The sequence below is a fragment of the Thermobia domestica genome, chromosome 3 (assembly GCF_964235325.1).
Source record: "Thermobia domestica chromosome 3, izTheDome1.hap1.1, whole genome shotgun sequence".
NCBI classification, from domain to species: domain Eukaryota; kingdom Metazoa; phylum Arthropoda; class Insecta; order Zygentoma; family Lepismatidae; genus Thermobia; species Thermobia domestica.
The window spans coordinates 34,351,215-34,371,511 of NC_137456.1; the positions used below are offsets into that span (position 1 = coordinate 34,351,215).

A 20,297-nucleotide genomic window follows, 5' to 3' on the forward strand; every position below is an offset into this window, starting at 1 on the left:
ACCATTTCATTCATTACTTATCATCACCGTCTCCTTTAGCCTAACCGGCGTATCCGTGCGACGTAAAACTCAAAGATTTCATTTTTTATACAGATAATACATGTACAAGTGGGAAGTTTTAACATTGTAGTTATTACAGCGTCCGTATTGGAAAACCATTAAACTCAACCCACTTTGGCACACGTTGAAATGTGCAACAAAAAATTAATTTGGTTGATGTTATTAACTTGCGAAAACTGTTTTTCTCCCACTATATTTAGAAATAAGTAGTGAGTAATTATGAAAAGGTTAAATTTTTCTCAGAATACTATTCGCATTCGAATAACCGATTGCAGATAAATAAATACAAGTTAATTATCAGTTTTTATTAAATGAATTCATAAATTTATTATTCCTTGTGCATTCCATCAAGGTGCATTCCAAGCATGTTTTTCTGTCTTTCTTGAGCATACTTTGCTTAGTGATGAATTATGTGTAAAATTGCCTTTAGCTAACTAGAAACAATAAATTCTAAACATTGTTTATGGTCTCGGTACAGGATTTTCATAACCAGCATAGAAATCCACCAAAATACGGTGAAATACCTCGCTTGAACCAACAAAGAAGACCACAAAATGAAAAATGAACTTCTTGCTGGAGCCTGCATATAAATCTACCAATTTCTTGGTAGAACAAGCATAAAATACAGCAAAAGTGGTACAATTTGGAGCCAGGTAAAAGCACAGTACAAAATGATAGAATTTCATTTGGAACCTTCATGGAAGTGTAGCAAGCCATACTGGAATTCATTGCTGGAACAGTTTAGTAATCCATTATAAAATTCCGGTGAGTCCAGACACATGGTGGAAGTAGTCCTAATTACCAGGGAAAAAGTAGAATGTTTTTGGTGGTCCAGCGACAAATAATTGGTGGAACTTATTTTTTTTTTTTTGTTGAGAAAATTACAGTTCTTGCTGGTCCAACATTTATTTTCCAACAAAAGCAGTAAACTGGTCACTGCTTTTACTCGGTTGAGGAATACATGAGCTAACAACTGCATAAACATTTTGTAAGAACTAAGTAAATCAGTGTCATTCCTTGTTTGTAAATTTATATATGTGTAATGATTTCTACATACAATGCAAGTAAAATTTATTATGATTTTATTTTTTTAATGATAACATACAAAATATCTTTTTTCATTATTATGATTATGAACTTAGTGTTTGTAATTTACTATTATTAAGATTTCTTTTCCTTTTGTATTTATATATAAATGAGATGTTCACTTTGGGTGCATTGTAATGCTGCGCTATATATATGAAAAAAGGACGAAAATAAATATAAAACAATTCAATACCGTAAGACGGTGTTACTGTGCACAAGATTTAAGCCATTTTAAAAGAAATCGCTCAAACTTAGAAACGTAATGATTTGGAACACTGTATTTTAAATATGTAATAGCTAGATATATATAATTAAAACATTAGTGCAAGTTCATTAGTATATGACCTTGGTTATTGAAATATAAACTTTGGTGCAAAGAAACCCCATGAGTGGATTTACTTTGCACAACGTACAAAAAAAGTATGTTCAATATACAAACATAAGGTTTCTGTGCATTTTTTTCGCTTCAGTATATATACATTTTATTTTTTACACAAAACTGCATTCAGTCTACAAATACTGTTATTAGAATGATGGTACTGGTATAAGTACTTAGTTTGAATTATCGATAGCTGTAAAGAAAATTATGTTTTTTCTGGTACTGGCACAGGTACCGTATCCTGATAGTTTAGCATATGTCCCACAAAAATGCCAACTCAGCAACAGAAAAATAATCCCGGTAAACTGATTTGCCTTTGTTATTCTTGAAGTCCAAGAATATCGTGTCGACTGTTGTTAGTGAGAGAGCTACGGGATTTGGGACTTTCAGGCTGAAACTCACCCAAAGCGCATGATTTTTTTTAAAAAAATTAATATTTATTATCCCTAAGCGTAAAGTCTGCAAACCCGCCCCCAAAAGTTTAGTGATTTCTAAAAAAGAAAAATCGAAGTCTTTGTGTGCGAAGCCTTTCTCAAACTACTTTTCTGGATACGCCACGGTTCATAATTAATTTTCCAACAAGAAATTCGTTCCGGCATATTCTTAATAGGAAATTTAGACTGCAGGAGGTTCCAGTAGTAATAGTTTCCTATCTAAGCGGTATTCGGGGCCGGTGCAAAGTAACCCCGAGTAGAGACTGAAACTACTTTTTAACGTTAAAACGTTTCACATTTCAATTTCATCTATTTCATTAAAATTTGATTATAGACATAAATATTCTAAGAAATTGACTTAACTATGACGGACAATCTTCTACGTGATATCTTTCAAATTTTGGCGGCTTTTACAGTGACTGCTTCCCATACCTCTACAACAATGAACACTTTTGGTAATTAGAACTGATGTTAACAGTCGACATTATAGCCAAAATAGAGTTAGGTTTTCTATCTTACGTTGCAGTTGATACTACCATATTTCTGTTCATGGTTTTGCCGACAGAGGACAATGCAACTCTTTTCATATTGTGTTCAAAGTAATCCGTGATGTCAAAGTAACCACGTCTTACAGTACATTAGTGTAATTTGCTCCATTGTTGGCTGGATATACTTGTATTTTTGTATTAAAAAAAGATAAAAGTAAAAAAATAGAGGCAAGAAATGAATGAAACGACTTTAGTCGATGTTTCCATTAGTATAGATAAATAAAACATATCACATGATTTCTGTCATTGTAATTAGACACTCAACAAACTAGGAAAATTTTTGTGTCAGGAAAGGGAAATTTTCTAAGGGAAACTTACCAACACTGATAGCACAGACAAAGGATATCCTTTGTCTGTGACTGATAGCAGTGTTAACGATTAGGGGGAAAAGTCGCTTAATATAGAGGATTCCAGGATAGCGAGAAAAAATAATTTTTCCGATTAGCGTCTTTTTTGGTGATTTTGGAATGACGATTTGGCGACTTACTTACAAATCTAGCGACTTTTGTGCTACGAACAACTTGTTCTAAAATAAGTACTATTAGGTCGAATCAGTTCAGATATATGTTTATTTTCCTTTCGTTTATTTGAACCAGTGCAGGTTTTGCCGACGTGGGAAAGTACATAACATTTATCTCTATATTCCCGCTTTGAGTGCTGTTACATCTTAATGGAGACCAATCCCAGCTTTAATGTCCTTTAGTTTAGAGAACTTCCTTTCAGAGTCACAAATAATACATTACCGATAGCAAACAAATTATCTGTAGAAGCGTGAGTAGAAGTGAAGTGTGTAAGATTTTTTCTAGATCTTTAATTTTGTTCGTTTTTCTAAACTAATTTTTGATTGCGCTGAAGCAAAATTGATCATAAAGTTAAAAATGTATAAAAGTGAAATAATTATTAGTTATATATGAGTCTTTCATATATGTTCTTGTAGCGTAGATAGTACTATGGCTTGAGTTATCACGTATCTTATTCACACACACACACACACACACACACACACACATATATATATATATATATATATATATATATATATATATATATATATATATATGAAAGAGGCAAAATTCAACGAAAATTTTTTTAGCGACTTTTCACCCAAAATTGGAGTCATTTCATTTCCTATTTAGTGACTTTTTGTATTAACTTGTTGGCAACACTGACTGATAGAGGCTTTAGGAAGCAAACAACGAAGTTCTTCAAACGTGTTGTTTTTTAACAGTTATTATTCTGTAATTTCTTAAAGATCTGATTGCAAGTTCGATTGCAAGTATAAAATTGTTTCTATGAACGTTCTTGTCAGTCATTCCATTAACACTGGCAGCATAAAATACAATGGAAGTATAAAGCATAGTAACAAATTCGTATTAAATTTGGAGCCATAATGGCTTGTGAAGCGTCTGTTAAGTTGGAATTTTTGTGCAAAGAAGAAATTGATTATTTTTTTCCTCAGGAAGATCCACTGGATGGGAAAGGATGGACATACGAAATGATAACTGACAACAAAGAATTAATATTATCTACAACCGAAGGAGAGCAAACAAGTGAGAAGGATATAGCTATGTATTCTTCGGGTGTCAAGTTAAATGTTGATACGGTGAAATCCGAATTTGCAGTAAAAGATCCTGCCTTTGAAAATAATATAGAAACACTAAGAAAAGTAGAGGTTGAAGAGACTTGTTCTTCTTCCTGTGATGACTACAAGCAATTAATGACTACTAATTCAAATTCAGTTGGGCCGCAAAGGTAATGTTAAATTTTATATACACTAACTGGTTCAGATTGATAATGCAGTTACATGGGTACGAAATTTTATAGTTGTAAGGAATATTTTTCGAGAAATAGTTACGCGAGATAGGCCTACGTCGAACGTAAATTAATAATCAACATTTTGGAAGTGGCGCGGCACACATAGACTAGAAGTACCCAGAAAAACAAGTGAGTGCACCTATCTTAATGAAGGAATGATTACCTAATTATTGAGTACACATTTCAAACCAATTCTTGTAGATATTTTTGGTCTGGGTACTTTGCGATAGTGTTCCATACATAGAGGCTTGTTGAAGAGAAAACCTCCGTGGCTGAATGGGATCTGAAAATTTCCGAAATACAAACGTGATATTTTTTTTATACCGGACAAACGTATAGATGTTTGTAACTTTATCCCGAAATTATCTCGAATACGCCAATTTTCCGGTCTTTCAAAGACATTAATAAAACATAAGATATAAGTCTAACAAAAAATAGGTGGATATTTATTGAAAAACTTATACATAAATTCATTGCATACTTTACTTCATTTGCTGAAAGTCGGCTATTTTATTTTCAACTATCATTTTTGGGAGAGAGTTGCACTCAACCATATAGTTTCACATCATAGTGCTCCAGTGTACGTACACAATAAGAATTATTATGTAAAAGACACGAATCAAATTGTGCTAGGTTGGCACTAGAAAGAAGTATGGCTATGTAAGTCAGGGCAGGAGCGCAGCATGTTGGCAGGAGAGGGAGCGAATTGTTGCGTCGGTAGGGGTAAAATTACACAGCAAAAATTACTATCAAAACTTCTAATGGAACTCGGGTCTGCTGGAAATATTTAACTCTTTAGGTCTTCATTCATACTTTCGTGAACGTATGCACAATAAGTTCTTTTCTTGTAGCCAGAAAAAAACAAACACCAGATAGCGAAGGTGACACCTCTACAACAGTATGTCCAGGAAACCAATGCTTAACTTCAACTTTTGAATTCCACAGATCGTTCAGTATATAGAGTCAGAGTAAGCTTGTTGTACACTTGTTCAGAATCGTTGCATTTTCACAATCATACTTTTGGCTGGATTGAAATATTGACCAGTTTCAAGACGCTCTACAAAGAAGAAGAAATTTGAACTAAGAAAATATAAGTGTAATGTGTATTTTCTTCAAGCCTCGAAATAAGATATCTTTTTAAATTTTATTTGAAATGTGTACTTCTTTTCTAGTTTCGGCATTTTAAATATTTATATAAGTTAAGTGTTAATCACAACATTAAGAATATTGTATCATAATTTTCAATCCCTCTATCGTGTTAAAAAGGTTTTACCATGTAGAAACCCTTAATACTAACTAGATGTACTTAAGAAAAATTTTCCACATGGTGTTCTCCCTTGAACATCTTTGTGTATCAACTCGCGAACAAAACCGGTAATTTGAACTAGATTTACTCAAGAGGAAATTGTGATTCTGTGACGTATTTTGCCATTTCACATAAGTAAACGGGAAATTGCGTTATTTATATGAAAAATGATGAAAAGACTTTGTTTGCCTGTTTTTTTAAAAATGTTGTGCCACGAGACCTTCTGCAGTTTTAGACGTTTCACATGTTAGAATACCAAAACTAGTCTATATGTTGTGTTTGAGATGTATGGGTTCACAGCTGAATAATTTTTCATGACATTCTAATGGAAATGTAGGTATCCTAGTTTTTTTTATATGCTGGCAAAGCTTGATCACTAAACTGGATCAGATGATGTGTAATGGATATCTGCGCAATACATATTATTATGAGGGCACATCGGAAGGTAACGCACAATATTCCCCCCCCCCCAAAAGAAAATAATACTATATCAAAACCAAACAAAGCACAAATAATGTTACGTATTTGATCCACTTTCCTAGGTTGGGTGGAGTGAAAGTCTGTTAGGGTGGAGTAGAGGAATGTGCGGACTGCTGTTTTCACTTCCGCATCTGTCGCTAAATTTTGACCGGTGAGGAATTTCTTCATGAGACCAAAGAGACATGTGGACTGGTTGTAATGATGAAGTTTGGCGTTGTCAGCATTATTGTAGCGACGTTTGTCACGCAGGGCACTACGCAACACTAACCAAAGTTGTAATTTAGGTTGCAGCATTTACAGTGGTCCCGTGTTTAAGACAACAAACGTCCCATAAGATTGTCACAAGCACTTTTCTCGCAAATTGAATCACGTTTAGTTTTTGTCGTGTTGGGAACCATTATGTTTCTACTCCAAAAATACCTGCTTGGTCTTGGGCGTCTAATAGTATGCCCAAGACATATCACCATTGACGATTGCTTACAGATGGGACAACGTGTTAGTTGATCCAAGCATGACATCATTCTCTGATCTTCGTGGTTATCTGTCAGGTTCTTAAGCATCTAGCGAGCACCAACTTTACGGAATTGCAACGTGTCCTGTGATAGGTCCGACACTGCAGCATAGGAAATGTTGAATTTCTGCGATAAGGTTCGCAGGTGGACACGACGGTCACTAAGAACTGCTGGCTGGATGGCGCTGATAATCTGCTTTGTTGAAGCTGTTACCGGTTGCCCGGAGCGTGGCGGAATGCACAATAACTAAAAACATTGCAACAGTCCATATAATCGTCTCCATATACGGTACGCATGTTACAGTAATTTTCTTCTGGTTTATGCCCTTTTTCATTGAAATCTAAGCATAACTGGCTTCTCATCACATGTGGGGGACAATAACAGAACGCCATATTTGCTTCGTAGTTCAAGTTTGTGTCGCTAGAGCTACATAGGAGAACAAAGGGATCTTTGTAGAGCAAATTTCAAACTCTCTCGTCATGCAATTTCACCATTCCAGCTTGAATACCTGGAAAAAAAAAAATTACTGTGGTTTACAATCTGCCCTCGGATTTAAATCATATGGTAATTTTATGTATTAAGGAAACTACGGAAATTTCCAGTTTTCGCCCCTTAAAGCCAATAACACTTGCACTGGACAATATTACGTGTGCGTGCCACGTGCTGTGCTATTGGAGCAGGCCCAAGGCCACACGCTGGCGACGGTTTCACACTGCAGCGTTGGTAGCAGAAGCTGAAACAATTTTCTTGTTACTTCATTGTCCGACTTCGTATATTGTAAATTTTATTTTCGTAACGTAATCCACTTGTCAGATACTCTGCTTTGGCGTACAATTTAAAAGTGTTCTGTTACTCATAGAACACTGATTATAATAATAGTAACGTAAAAAGACAATAAAGAGTAACAAAAATGGGAGACAGAGTGCTCATCTGTGGAGTGTATACTTTCAAGCTATTCACGCGTTTCCTGAAATTATAGCAGAAAAGCTGTATCCCAACTGTAAGTACTGATAAATATTATGCTGTATGCTACTCTTCTCGCTCTGAAATATTGCATTTTCCAATACACCTGAGGGCCGCGGTGGCTCAGTGGTAGAGCGTTCACCTCTGGTGCTAGTGGTCTCGGGTTCAAACCATGCTCCCGCCAAGTGAACTTTGTGGTGGACAAACACCGTGTGCGTGGGTTTTCTCGGGTTTCTCCCGTTTCCTCCCACTTTCTTCATTCCACCATTTCATTCATTACTCATCACCGTCTCCTTTAGCCTAACCGGCATATCCGTGGGACGTAAAACTCAAAATTTCATTTTTTTTCTAATACACCTGTGCATGCCAACCCTTTATTTTAAACGATAAGCTTATGCTAAATTTTCCTTCTTTAACAAGAAAGACACATGAGATGATAATTTTTAACGTATATTTTCTGATCCTCCTCCTCTCCTTATGAAACCAATTTGAATGAAAGTAACATGATAAAAATTCAGGTAAAGGTAGGTACTCAACAAAATAGCTATTTTTTTTTCAAATAGTAGAGCTGACTTTCTTTTATAATTAAATATATACCAAGTTTCTTTCATTTCCTTAATATTCAGGGCGTAGCCATCTCAAAAGTTTTTATTTAGGAAGGGTGCTTTTTCGCATAGATGTATATCAATAGGCTTAAAAATCGTAATGGGGTTTAAAACTTAATATCTCAGAGCATGCAAATAATATTAGATGCACTAGTAGAGATTAGTATACTGCTTGAAATGACGTATTTTGTGCAAAATTTAAAAATGGTTATAGTCTTCTTTCTTTCTTTGTCATAATACTAACAGTTTTTGGTAGTTGTAATTGCAAAAATCTCTCGCAATTACTAAATGTTATACCACAAAATTATTGATATAGTACACAAGCACTGTCAGTGAGATCGTACTACCATTTTCACCTGTAATAATCAGATGTTTATTGCATAGTGTAACGTATATGTATTAGTATGATGTTATTCCGATAACTGATAGATAAATGTAGATACGATTTGAGATATCAAATGAAAGAACATCATTTTCTTTGGAGAGTACAAATGATACTGAAACACCTCAATAGTTCTCTTTTCCTAATATTTACAAGATTTTATGTAATATTACAATAGGATTATAAATCAGTTTATCGGGGAAAAGTGCAAAACCTCGTATCTCCACTTTTTATGGAATTTTTGATTTTGGTTGCATTCAATTTCCCACGTGTGATTCTACCTGCGTGTGAATACTCGTAAACGAACCCCTCCCCCAAAAAGTGAAAAACTAACTTTTAATACCTGGTATCGCATATAAGATAGTGTAAAAGCTGAACAGATTTATTGCTCTCCTCAAAGTTACAACGATAACGTTATATGTATCATTGGCAATCTGTGCATATTTCCAGAAAGGGATCAGAGGCGAATTATGTGAACATTATAATGTATAAAAGAGAAATAAAGATATATAGAGATTTCGAGATTATTATTTTGTAAACGGTAACTTAAATAAGAGTTGTTGTTACTATAGCAACGATATAAATAATTGTACTTATTCGTAGACATCTTGGCGAGTGAAGAAGTGTGTGTATGAAGGTCCATGTGTATGAAGTTTGTTAATTATATATACTTTTCATGGTCAAATAATAAATGTCAGTCAAGAAAGTGATAAAACGCGTTGAGTTATTTTGAAGATTAATTACGAACCAGGTGACCCCTTACAAAGTCTGGTTTTGATGAGTTCTGAGGTTTCGCACTTTCGCGGTTGTACAATTTATGATTATCTTGAAAAGCCTCACGTTATAAATGCAATATTTTTGTTGTTCTATTTTAGATGCAAACTTCTGCATTTTTTTGTTGTTTGTGTTTCCATATAGTGTACCTAGATTTCCACTCCCTAATTTACTGAATTTGTTACAGGTTCCATACACACTCTCTCTCTCCACAAAAGCGAATATGTTCAGAACACAAAAGCTAATTTCGCATTCAAATGAAAAATCTCATGCTTGCAAGGAGTTTAACCCTGGAAATAGTAGATCACATACAGCAAGACATACGTTAACATATGACAGTGTTAAACATTTTCCTTACTCAAAGTGTGAAAAAGTATTTTGTCGAAATTCAGTCTTGACAAGAGACAGGATAATACATACCGGTGAAGAACCTCACACGAACCAAGATTTTTTAAAGGGATTAATTGACTCTTCAAATTCCGTTATACGTATGTTTATACATACAGATTTAAAGAATCTAACATGCGAAGAGTGTGGTAAGAAATTTAGTCGGCGTTCATGGTTGGCTAAACACATGTTAAAACATACTGGTGAAAAACCTTATACATGCCAAGAGTGTGGTAACAAATTTAGTCAGCGTTCAAGCTTAGTTACACACACATTAATACATACTGGTAAAAAACCTCACACGTGCCAAGAGTGTGGAAAAAACTTTAATCAGCTTTCAAGTTTATCTAATCACCTGTTAATTCATACAGGTAAAAAACCTCACACATGCCAAGTGTGTGGTAAGAAATTTCGTCAGCGTTCAGGTTTAGTTAAGCACATGTTAATACATACAGGTGAAAAACCTCACACATGCTTCGAGTGTGGAAAGAAATTTAGCCAACGTTCAAATTTAGCTGCGCACAAGTTAATACATACAGGTGAAAAATCTCACACATGCCATGAGTGTGGTAAGAATTTTCGTCAAAGTTCATCTTTAGCTAAGCACATGTTAATACATACAAATGAAAAACCTCACACATGCCAAGAGTGTGGAAACAAATTCACTCAGCGTTCAAGTTTAACTAAACATATATTAATACATACAGGTGAAAAACACCACACATGTCTAGAGTGTGGTAAAAAATTTAGTCAACGTTCCAATTTAGGTGCACACATGTCAATACATACAGGTGAAAAGCCTCACAAATGCCAAGAGTGCGAAAAGGGATTTAGCCAACGTTCCGGTTTAGCGAAACACATCTTAATGCATACAGGCCAAAAGCCTCACGAATGCCAGGAGTGTGGGAAGGGATTTACACAACGTTCCGATTTAGCTAAACACATGTTAGTGCATACAGGGGAAAAGCCTCATAAATGCCATGAATGTGGAAACAAATTCAATCACCGTTCAAGTTTAGCTAGACACATGTTAACACATACTGGTGCAAAACCACACTCATGCCAAGAGTGTGGGAACAGATTTAGTCAGCGTTCAAACCTAGCTAAACACATGTTAATACATGTGCGAAAGGTGGAAAGAAGTTGAGTAAACGATCAAAGTATGTTAATCATACGTTGATGCATGCCTGTGAAAAACATTACTTACGCCAGCCGTGTGAAGATTTTGAAGACGTTCAAACTTAACTAAACATATATAGGTGCACAGTTAAAAAACCTCATACACGGCGAGACTGTGAGTAGAGATTTCGTAAACTGCATTTGTTTATACATACGTTAATACATATAGGTTAAATTTCTCATCCATTCCAAGAGTTAGGAATTGATTTTGAGTTTAACGTCCCCTTCTTCAGCGAGACTATGTGGACCTTCTTATTAGCGTGGTATTTAAACGACGATCTACCGCCGGGAATCGAATCCGGGATCCCCAAATCAAAAGTGCGTACGGTAAACGTTTGGCCATGAAGGAGCTCCCATGCCAAAAGTACGGGAAACTATTTGTGCAAAATTAATATTTGGCAAAAGGCGTTAATTAACAAAAGAAAAAGAGCTCAGTGTGTGAAAAGAGATTTAAGTTCAACTTTGGCAAAACATTTTGGCACACACTAATGAGAAAATTGATATATCGAAGGAGTTCGGAGAAGAAAGATTTTGGAAAAGATCAGCCATTGCCAAGGATATTAGAACATGAAGATTATGAAGCTCGCAGGTGCCATGAGTTTATCAAATGTTCTCGCAAATTCATATTTTGCAAAACACCAAACAGCGCAGGCACGCCTAAATATCATCCAGGAATTTAGCCGATTCAGTTCGCCTGAATGTAAGATCGATCAACATGTGAGTGCGAACTGCGTGTATGAGAAAGTAAACATCCATTGATACTTCACCATGATCATATAGTGTACCTTAACAGAACACTAAGAGCATGTTCTTGAACGTTTGTATAGAACTTAATAGTACCCCATGCAACGTCCATTACATGTCCGCTTTTTGGAGAGCCAGTGGGTCAGTGATGGACATTCCGGACAAAAGCAGATGTTCAGTATATGTTATGAAGAAATCGATGTGTACGTTTATAGACGTTCACTTGTCATCGATTTGAACCTTAATAGAGGTAAATCTGTCGAAATTTTTCCAGTAAACCTTCAGGAAGTCGAATGTGTGCCCAGTGGACAGCCGATACGTAACAGTATAAAAGTGCAATGTATCTCGTGTGGATGGCAGTAACTGAGTTTTATGAACGTACACAGACGCCCAGTATTCTGCTGTAGAAGAAAACGCAAGTAAAACGAACGTTTAGTGTACAGGCACTGGACGTTCCTAGGTAGGTAGAGGCACGTCCACTGGACGATTCATACGTATAGCGAGGGATGTTCCATAAGTATATAGAGGAACGTCCACTAGATGGTGGACAATATGTGTGTGTGCTGCTATAGATGTAAACGGACGACGAATGTCCAAATTAAAGGTAGCTCGTAAGGGAAATCATATCTTGAAAAATAAAGTTTTCTCGCGTCGAACTCACCCATAAAACGTATATTTTAATATAACAATATACAACATTAATTCAGTAGAAGAAGTTGCTTTTCTTTCCTTAGTTCCAGGCAAGAAACCAAAACTTTTGATTTTTCCGAAATGCTTTCCCGTAAGAGACGCCTCTAATTTTGGCTACATCTGACGTCTGTAGAGGTAAAACACAGCTCGTTGTACCAACGTACCTGCGGAAAGAAAAATGACATAATCAAAACATTGAAGTCTACAATGAAGGGTAGATAAAAAGTGGATACCAATAGAGTAGTACTTGTAGAAATATTGTAAAATGTACTTCAGCAATCAGATCTTTGATTTTTACGCGGATATTAAGTTTGTATTACATTAACACTGGAATACGTTAAGTAACTAAACGGCTGTTAAGAATTACTCAACTACATTTTAAAAATCTTATACAAACAAAGAAAAAAGTACATTCGCTCTTGGTTTAGCTTTACTCTTCAAGAAAATATCTGCTACAAGACAAAGAATTAAACACTAATTACACGCGTCTATAATACGTGTAATTCTTCGTCACGTGTAAGCAAAGAGTGATTGTATAATTAAGAATACATGGTTTCCATGTAATTAAATTATAATGGACAATAATGACTGTGTTCACGTGATTGACTGTACAAAATTGACTTCAATTTTTGTTATAATGTCCACTTGCTTCACAATTTTTGGCCTACAAATAAACCTTTCTTTTTCTGTCTAAAAAATCTTTCAATTCAAAAGTGTAGTAAACTTATTTAAAAATCAAAAATGTCCTCGAAAGGATTTTTTTTTTTTTTTTGTAACTTTCAACTGGCTGTCTTCACCAACGGAACTGAAATAAAAAATCACATATTAAGACAAATAATGTCAATCCCTGCACATTCAGTTACACATACACATTCATCAATATAGTTATATTTCAAATTAAACCGGTAATTGGCATAAAAAACAAGACACAACACATGCAGCATACATATGCCTAAATATGTCCAGGGGAGATTCAATGTACGTATGCAGTGCCTTAATCAAGGGGTTTGGGATACCCAAGAATGTGCCCCCTCACGACAGCTTTGTTTTTATTTACCGACTACATAATTTTTTCGAGAGATTCATAAGTTTGCCAAATAATCATATATGAAAAATTAGTGCATTTTGTTGTTCTTTAGTTATTAATAAAACACTTTTCTTTCCTCTGTATTTTTCAACTTAAAAATTGAATCTTCTTTTTTGAGTGAGCTGTGTATAGTGCGAATTCTTCCTATATTTCCATGCCCATACCTACTGCTGGGCTCCATATTTGCGGAAAAATAGTGTCGGAAAGAGTTTGTCGGGTACATTACGAAGATAAGCATATCATACCTTCCTTTTCTATGACAGAGGACAAAGTAAATAATCTGAGATACTTTTCAACGAACAGTGACATTGAAATTAATGTACAATATTTTGTGTCTCCTCATCAGAGACAAACGTCGGTGGACATTATATTTTAAAAGCAGTCACAACATCGGAGTTAAGATGCATATTACAAAAAAATTTTTCATTAAGACTCGTATTTCTATGAGGTCATATCTTCATCCTGTTATCCTTTTATATGTATAATTAAATATAAATATATTTCTGACTGTTGTCATCAAAAAAATCATTTTGTTGGTTACATATATGTATATTTGAACCATATTTTGGCATAAGGTCATGTGGGCTTGAAGTGATACAAAGTCTTATTTTTGATCATATTTTAGACGGGTTTCATTTTTGTTCAAATTGATATCTGTTATCATTAGGAATGAGGAGATGGTTATTCATCTTTTGTCTTATAATGTCAGTAATATGCTGTGATCTATTCTTCAGAGCTTATAGATATTCATTCAGGCCAAAATAACTAGGTAAATGTCTTAACAAATGATTATTCTTAGAAATATGTTTGTTAAAAATTCTAGTTTAAATAAATTTTCAGTAAAAAATTATTTACTTCATGTGTATTTGAACACAGTTTAAGTCATAGTTTGCTATTTTTTCGGTCATGAAACATGCACATTTCCAACTTTGTTGGTCATAGATATTTGAACCCCAGTTGTTATATTTCTCCGATAATGATTCGTAACCTATATATCAGTTAATTGCTAAGGAGAGAATTTAATCTTTGTTCTTTATGTAGGTGACTATTCAACAAGATATAAAAGGGTGGTCTAAAACGATCAAGCAACTTTTCAAATATCCTGGATGCCGACCTACGTACTCCAGAAGTAGCTATTTCAAACATATATTGCTTCCTAGCATTTGCAAATATTAAAAAGAAAAACTTAATTTAAGGGAAGTTCACACCCCCTTATGATCTAGATATAAGGAGATAAGTTACTGTTTGCATCAATTCTATACGTTTGCGTGTAGCTTTAGTGTCTGACCACAGAATTTTATTAGAAAACTTTCATTCTCTATTGACTTCTCAAAGCATATTTTATACTTCTTGAGTAGCATTCTGGTTGTAAAATTTGAAGATCCCTTCTCTGCCTAGGTATAGATCAAGCATCCAATAACTATTCAAAAAGAGTCGAAAACTTTAATCGCCTTGGGAAAATCGATTTTACATTATTTTACCTAGTAAATAATAAGAAATCATTTTTTATCTATACAAAAACTGAAACAAGAATTTTCAATGTAAAAATAGTAGCACAATTTTTATATCTGGACATAATAAGCACTATTAATATAATTTTGATTGTTACATGTTGTGCATGTGTTAGTTCATCAGCACTAATTTTGAGATACAAATAACCCAGCAGATTATCTATTCCGGTGATCATGTAAGAGTAGTTCTAGGGGAGTGTATTTTTGTGTGAATTCTGACTCATCCTAAAATAAATTTCAAACATTGCTGCTATTAAAATAACCATAATTCCCTTCTTATCAAACCTTCAGGTCTGAAATTCTTTTTTTTTCTAAGTAGCACTTAAACTATCTCAGCACCTAAATTCTTGTTTTCCTGAGAAGAATCAAGCCAGGAGCCATGCCTACCAAGTGCGAAAAGCATACTAGCAGATCGTCAAGAAGGTTAGCGTTAAGTTTCTCTCCACCCGACACCCCATATGAATATATATGTGTATCAAAGAGAGAGACAAAAACCTTAACTATGCACTCCTTTTAACCAAATCCAAGCTATGCGCTTGTAGGTATATGTACCTCTTAGTTGATCCGTTCTGTTATTGATTTACAGATTGGCCCGTTGCGACGTTAATTGTCATCCAAATAAGTCTGAGTAGGTCCGTGGATGTAACCTGGAAACTGCGGTAGCCTGTGGATATTAAGACCATTTTGTTGGAAAAAGAAATGTTTAGCGAATATGGATCATGAATTAAGCATACTACGTCAGTTATTTCCAACGGAATGTTCCCTGACATCACACATTGCTTCTTGAACGTTTATTGAATACCTCTCCCTGAGCAAAGAAAAGGCAACATAGATAGCGAAGATTGTGGTGGCGTAGTCAGTAGTTTCACTGATAAACTACTCGTGCGACTAACGAAACAATCAACCTTGTTTTGTTCAGTTCCATTTACTTCGTTTCCATCTTCTTTCCCATCACGTTCTCTTCAGTATCATAATAACAGCAAGAAACAAACGACTGAAATTACTATACTAGAATATTCGCTAGATATATTTTTAAACAGAATATTTAAGTTCCTACAGACGAGTCCTTGTTTCTGCTATAACCTGAAGATGTTTGCAGAATTAATACCAAAGAAATCGTCCATTAAACATGACAGAATTCCTATTCCAGGTTAGTTACGACTGTCGATTTATTGCAAAAATAAACAAATAAATGAACACTAGTAAATACCGTAAAGAGGATCATGGAATATTTTTCAATATGGAAACCGGATCTATTCTTCCGGTTTGAGAATAGAGATTAGTGTTGATACGGGACAAAATCATAGGGGCACTTCATGAATTACACAAAAGCCCTTCTAGCTGCATTATGTAGAGATTAACGTTAAAACCTAAACTGTTTTATTTTCCCCACCTTCGGTTTTCGTAGAAACTTAGAGTCGAGATAGATCATTCTTGAAATACTTGATTACACAAAATTGTTTTTCGATATTTTTACCGTTTTTGGTCTAGCCATACCGATAGTTATCAACACTAAAAATCGGAAGTGTTTTCCTTTTCACCACTTGTGGTTTGATTAGGAGTTTAACAGAGAGGATGATAAATACTCCCACAACGCTATATTGACCCCAAAACAACTCCTTCCTGCATCTTTGATTCATGATGTAGGTTAAACTGGAACCGGAAGTTTCAGAGAATTTCTAGCACTGGAGTTTCAGTGATTTTCTATTCCATAACGATACTCGCAAAATTTGTGGATTGCAATGTGAAAAGGGAAAACGTAGCAAGCACAAAATTCTGTGTTGATATCGTTGATTAAAACACTCATTCCGTAACGATTTGCGTTAACGCTGAGAAAATTTGTGATAAACTTTAACTGAAATTCCGTATATCTCGGGATCCTGATAGCTTAGCGACTTGGTATTTACACTGAAATTCGCGCTATATACCTGTTATTGCAAACTAAAACGTATATTTTGCTATGTATTGATAAAAAACCATACGAATGTGGGTAGAATAAAACCGAGGGAAATTCACACTCATTACTGGTCTGAGAAACATTATACATTTTTCAACCAAGTTGCAACCCCAAAGTGCGAACACACTTGAGGAAACGTTAAACCACAGAAGTTCATCGACAATATTGGCAAATATAAGTGATAAATTCAAGCTTCAACATAGGCAAACCCGGAGGGGAACTAAGTGTTTTCCCCCTTCCTTCTAAAGGAAAACTACCAATCTTGGGAAAATTCGTGTCTCTTTACTAAAGAAACATCTCTAAATAGCAATGTTACCACTTTTTTAACGGAATCGCACAATGGAGTATTTCTGTGAGAGTCCTGACCAATATTATTTTTGAAGAATTTTAAATTGGAAATCATTGCTGCTGACTTTCGACTTATTTCATATTGATAAATACATTGAATAAAACTTATACGCAAAAAGATATGTATTTATTAGAAATAAGTATATACTACAAATTTACAAACATGCAGCACTGTGAGCAAAATAAATGACGTGTCTCTTTATTTTGAAGTTTTTTGAAAATATCTCCGTTTTCTTTATATGTTCGAAATTTCGGAAGGTTTCCTCAGCAGGACAGGATAACAACAAATCCGTTTTTAATATTTGTGTTAGATATTAGCTTAAAGTAAATAAATTAGAAAAGAAACATTAAATCGACCGAAATCACGAGAGGAAATTTTTAAGAACGCAAGGTAATTCTGCAGTTCAACACGAAGCAGCGACATCTATGTCACTAAGAGAAATGTGGATTACATCTACATACGAAAATTTTAACAAAATATTTCTGATATGTTTTATTACATGCATTATCTGCGAACTCCAAATATATAAATCTGTAGTAAGTATTAACGTATAGATAGAGCAAAATGTGGAAATTGCTTATGGAAAAGGACGAATTGGTAGCACGATCGTAATGAAAAATCGTCTTTACGGTACAACAGGTTTAGTTCACATAAGAAAACAAATAGTTCAGTTAGAGCAGCGAGTCTCTATGACGGAGTTAATTGGTTTGAACCCTCATGGAACTGCAACTGTCATTTTTATTTCTATGGTTATTTTATTTATTTTTTTATGTGGGAAAGAATCAAATTGTAATTTATGTGTGAAACTCATGACGATACCAAAAAAATGTCGTTGTCGCACTTGCATTAGTATCCCTAATTTTTGTTTGCAAATAGTTTCGTAATTATTCCCCTGTGCTCACTACATGCTCACTGGTGCATAACGAATGTTTTCCAGTAAATGTTACTTCTAATTTGGAGAATTTTAAAAAGTTTCACAATGTTTATCACTAGATAGTCTTCTATCTACTTTTTTGGACACTTTGATAACATATTTCCCCATTAAATATTTAATTTTCCTTGCATATATTTAATTACGGAAAAGTTTTACAATGTATTTGTTTTAAATTGAAATCGTTTTGAATTTACCAGATAAGGTAAGTAGCCCGAAGGAAGAGAAGTCAAGGAACTGATATTCTATGTAAAAGCAACCAATTTTAGATTGATGACGCTTCTTACCTTCAGCACATAATCTTTACGTTAGAGAGTCAGACAGAAAAGTCCTGTTTTTTCCTCCCCTATGACCACTCATCTTAAACTTCTACACACCATGGTTCGTTTCACACAATTTCGGTGCTCCTCCAAAGACATTCATATAATAATAATAATAATAATAATAATAATAATAATAATAATAATAATAATTATTATTATTATTCCTGAATATGCCACTCTTACATAATGTAGTAACCTTAGACATCTTAGTTAAAGTGCTTTCTTTAGTAGTAATTTGAGCAACCACGTAACAAAATTTAAAATGTAGGAGGGGCTCGACGTTTTATTTTGCCCCTCTCTTTTCAGCACACTCCCAAAAGAAAGTATTTAATTTCTGGCAAGCAGGGCGAACAAAATGAATAAGAAATATATTTAGAGCATCCTTGGCTCCGTGAATGAAATATCACTTAGCATTTTTTTATTCTACCGAAGACGGCCCTAGGTCGTTATGGATAGGTAACAAAAGAAATACCTAATATATTTATAGCGCCCCTTGACTGTAATATTACCTCTTCTTTATTTGTTCGAGGGTGCCCTACACAACCAAGGGTCACAAAAGAATAGGAAGTGTCTAAAGATAACAAAGCACTTTTTATTTTGTCAGAAACAAGGCAGTATATACACATCATTGCTTTCGTTAATAAGCGTTTCATCCTTGAGTCGCTTATAAGATTAGGCAGAATAAACTTTTGTCGACCATTGCTCTAGAGGGATTTGTCCAGGATCCTTTGGTGTCGGACTAATAAGGATGAGTATGTTTATCTACATCACCGTTCAAAAATATCAAACTTTCTGAAAGGAACTTACTTAGGAAACATCAGATCCTCCTTATATTTAGCCAGAGCCCATTCTGAAAAATTGCATCTGGTGTTCTCGGTGAAAGATATATGGGACTATTATAAAAATATATATTTCCGTTTCCACGATGATGGTAGAATTTCTGAAACAGTTATTGAATTACGTTCGAAGCATAGACGTAAATAGCGCCCCCGCAAACCTGTGGTGTGGGAACCGCACAAGGATTCAAAGCAAAAATCATATATAGAAAGTACGCAGGGGCGGACCAGGCCAAATTTTCACCCGGGCTAAGTGACTTTTTGGCGCCCTCCTCCCCTAGTACTAGCCCATATTTTACATTTTATCATAGTGCTTTTAATATTTTAAACCCATTTTTGAAAAAGATTCATTACCTAGGAAAATTTCACAAACAATGTGGCCCGCTATAAACAATACGAACTCCGCTCTCCAGCTTGGCCTAGTGGCCAGCACACCTGCCTTCTGTGCTCCCGGGTCCAATTCCCGGTGGGTTACTGTTGAACGATAAACGTGGTTCGGATTCCACTATAATCAATATCCACATCTCCTTTGGCCATTAAGGCATAATCGTGAAACGCTAAACTCAAGCAAACAAACAAACAATACTTACTCTCCCTCCACTATTTATTCTACATGTCATCTCTAGTAGTATTGGGGTTATTCTGCCTAACTTTGGACTTTGACCCCGACATTTATGACGTCATAGGTCAAAGGTCAATGACCTTGGCCCGGGGTCAATGACCTAGGGGTACATAGGACCACCCCCTCTAAATTTTGGCAGGGGTACCATGGCCCACCCCCTAAATTTTGGCAGGGGTACATAGGACCACCCCCCTTAAATTTTGGAAATTGCCAAATCTAAAAATTGGGTGTGGTAGCCTAGGACCACAGTATGTACCTCTATCAGTATTGGGGGTCTATGTCGTTCAATTTCATGGGTAAAAAATTGCCAAAAAGTCAAATTTCGGGGGTTTTTGAC

The 20,297-nt window shown here is 35.0% G+C and overlaps 2 protein-coding genes across 2 annotated transcripts in view; both read left to right on the forward strand.

Annotated features, from left to right (window-relative positions):
- The window catches only part of LOC145680265 (uncharacterized), a 329,870-nt gene extending 320,200 nt beyond the window's left edge, over nt 1-9,670 (forward strand). The window contains exons 4-5 of the mRNA XM_081750613.1: nt 3,967-4,259; nt 9,532-9,670. Coding sequence (XP_081606739.1) covers nt 3,967-4,259; nt 9,532-9,589 — 351 coding nt within the window. The 3' untranslated portion in view covers nt 9,590-9,670. The remainder of the gene's footprint in view (nt 1-3,966; nt 4,260-9,531) is intronic.
- LOC145680266 (uncharacterized) lies at nt 9,585-13,042 on the forward strand. The gene has a single exon (XM_081750614.1). It carries the CDS (start codon nt 9,835-9,837, stop codon nt 10,876-10,878), a length of 1,044 nt encoding a protein of 347 aa, XP_081606740.1. The 5' UTR covers nt 9,585-9,834; the 3' UTR covers nt 10,879-13,042.
- The last annotated feature ends 7,255 nt before the right edge of the window (nt 13,043-20,297 follow it).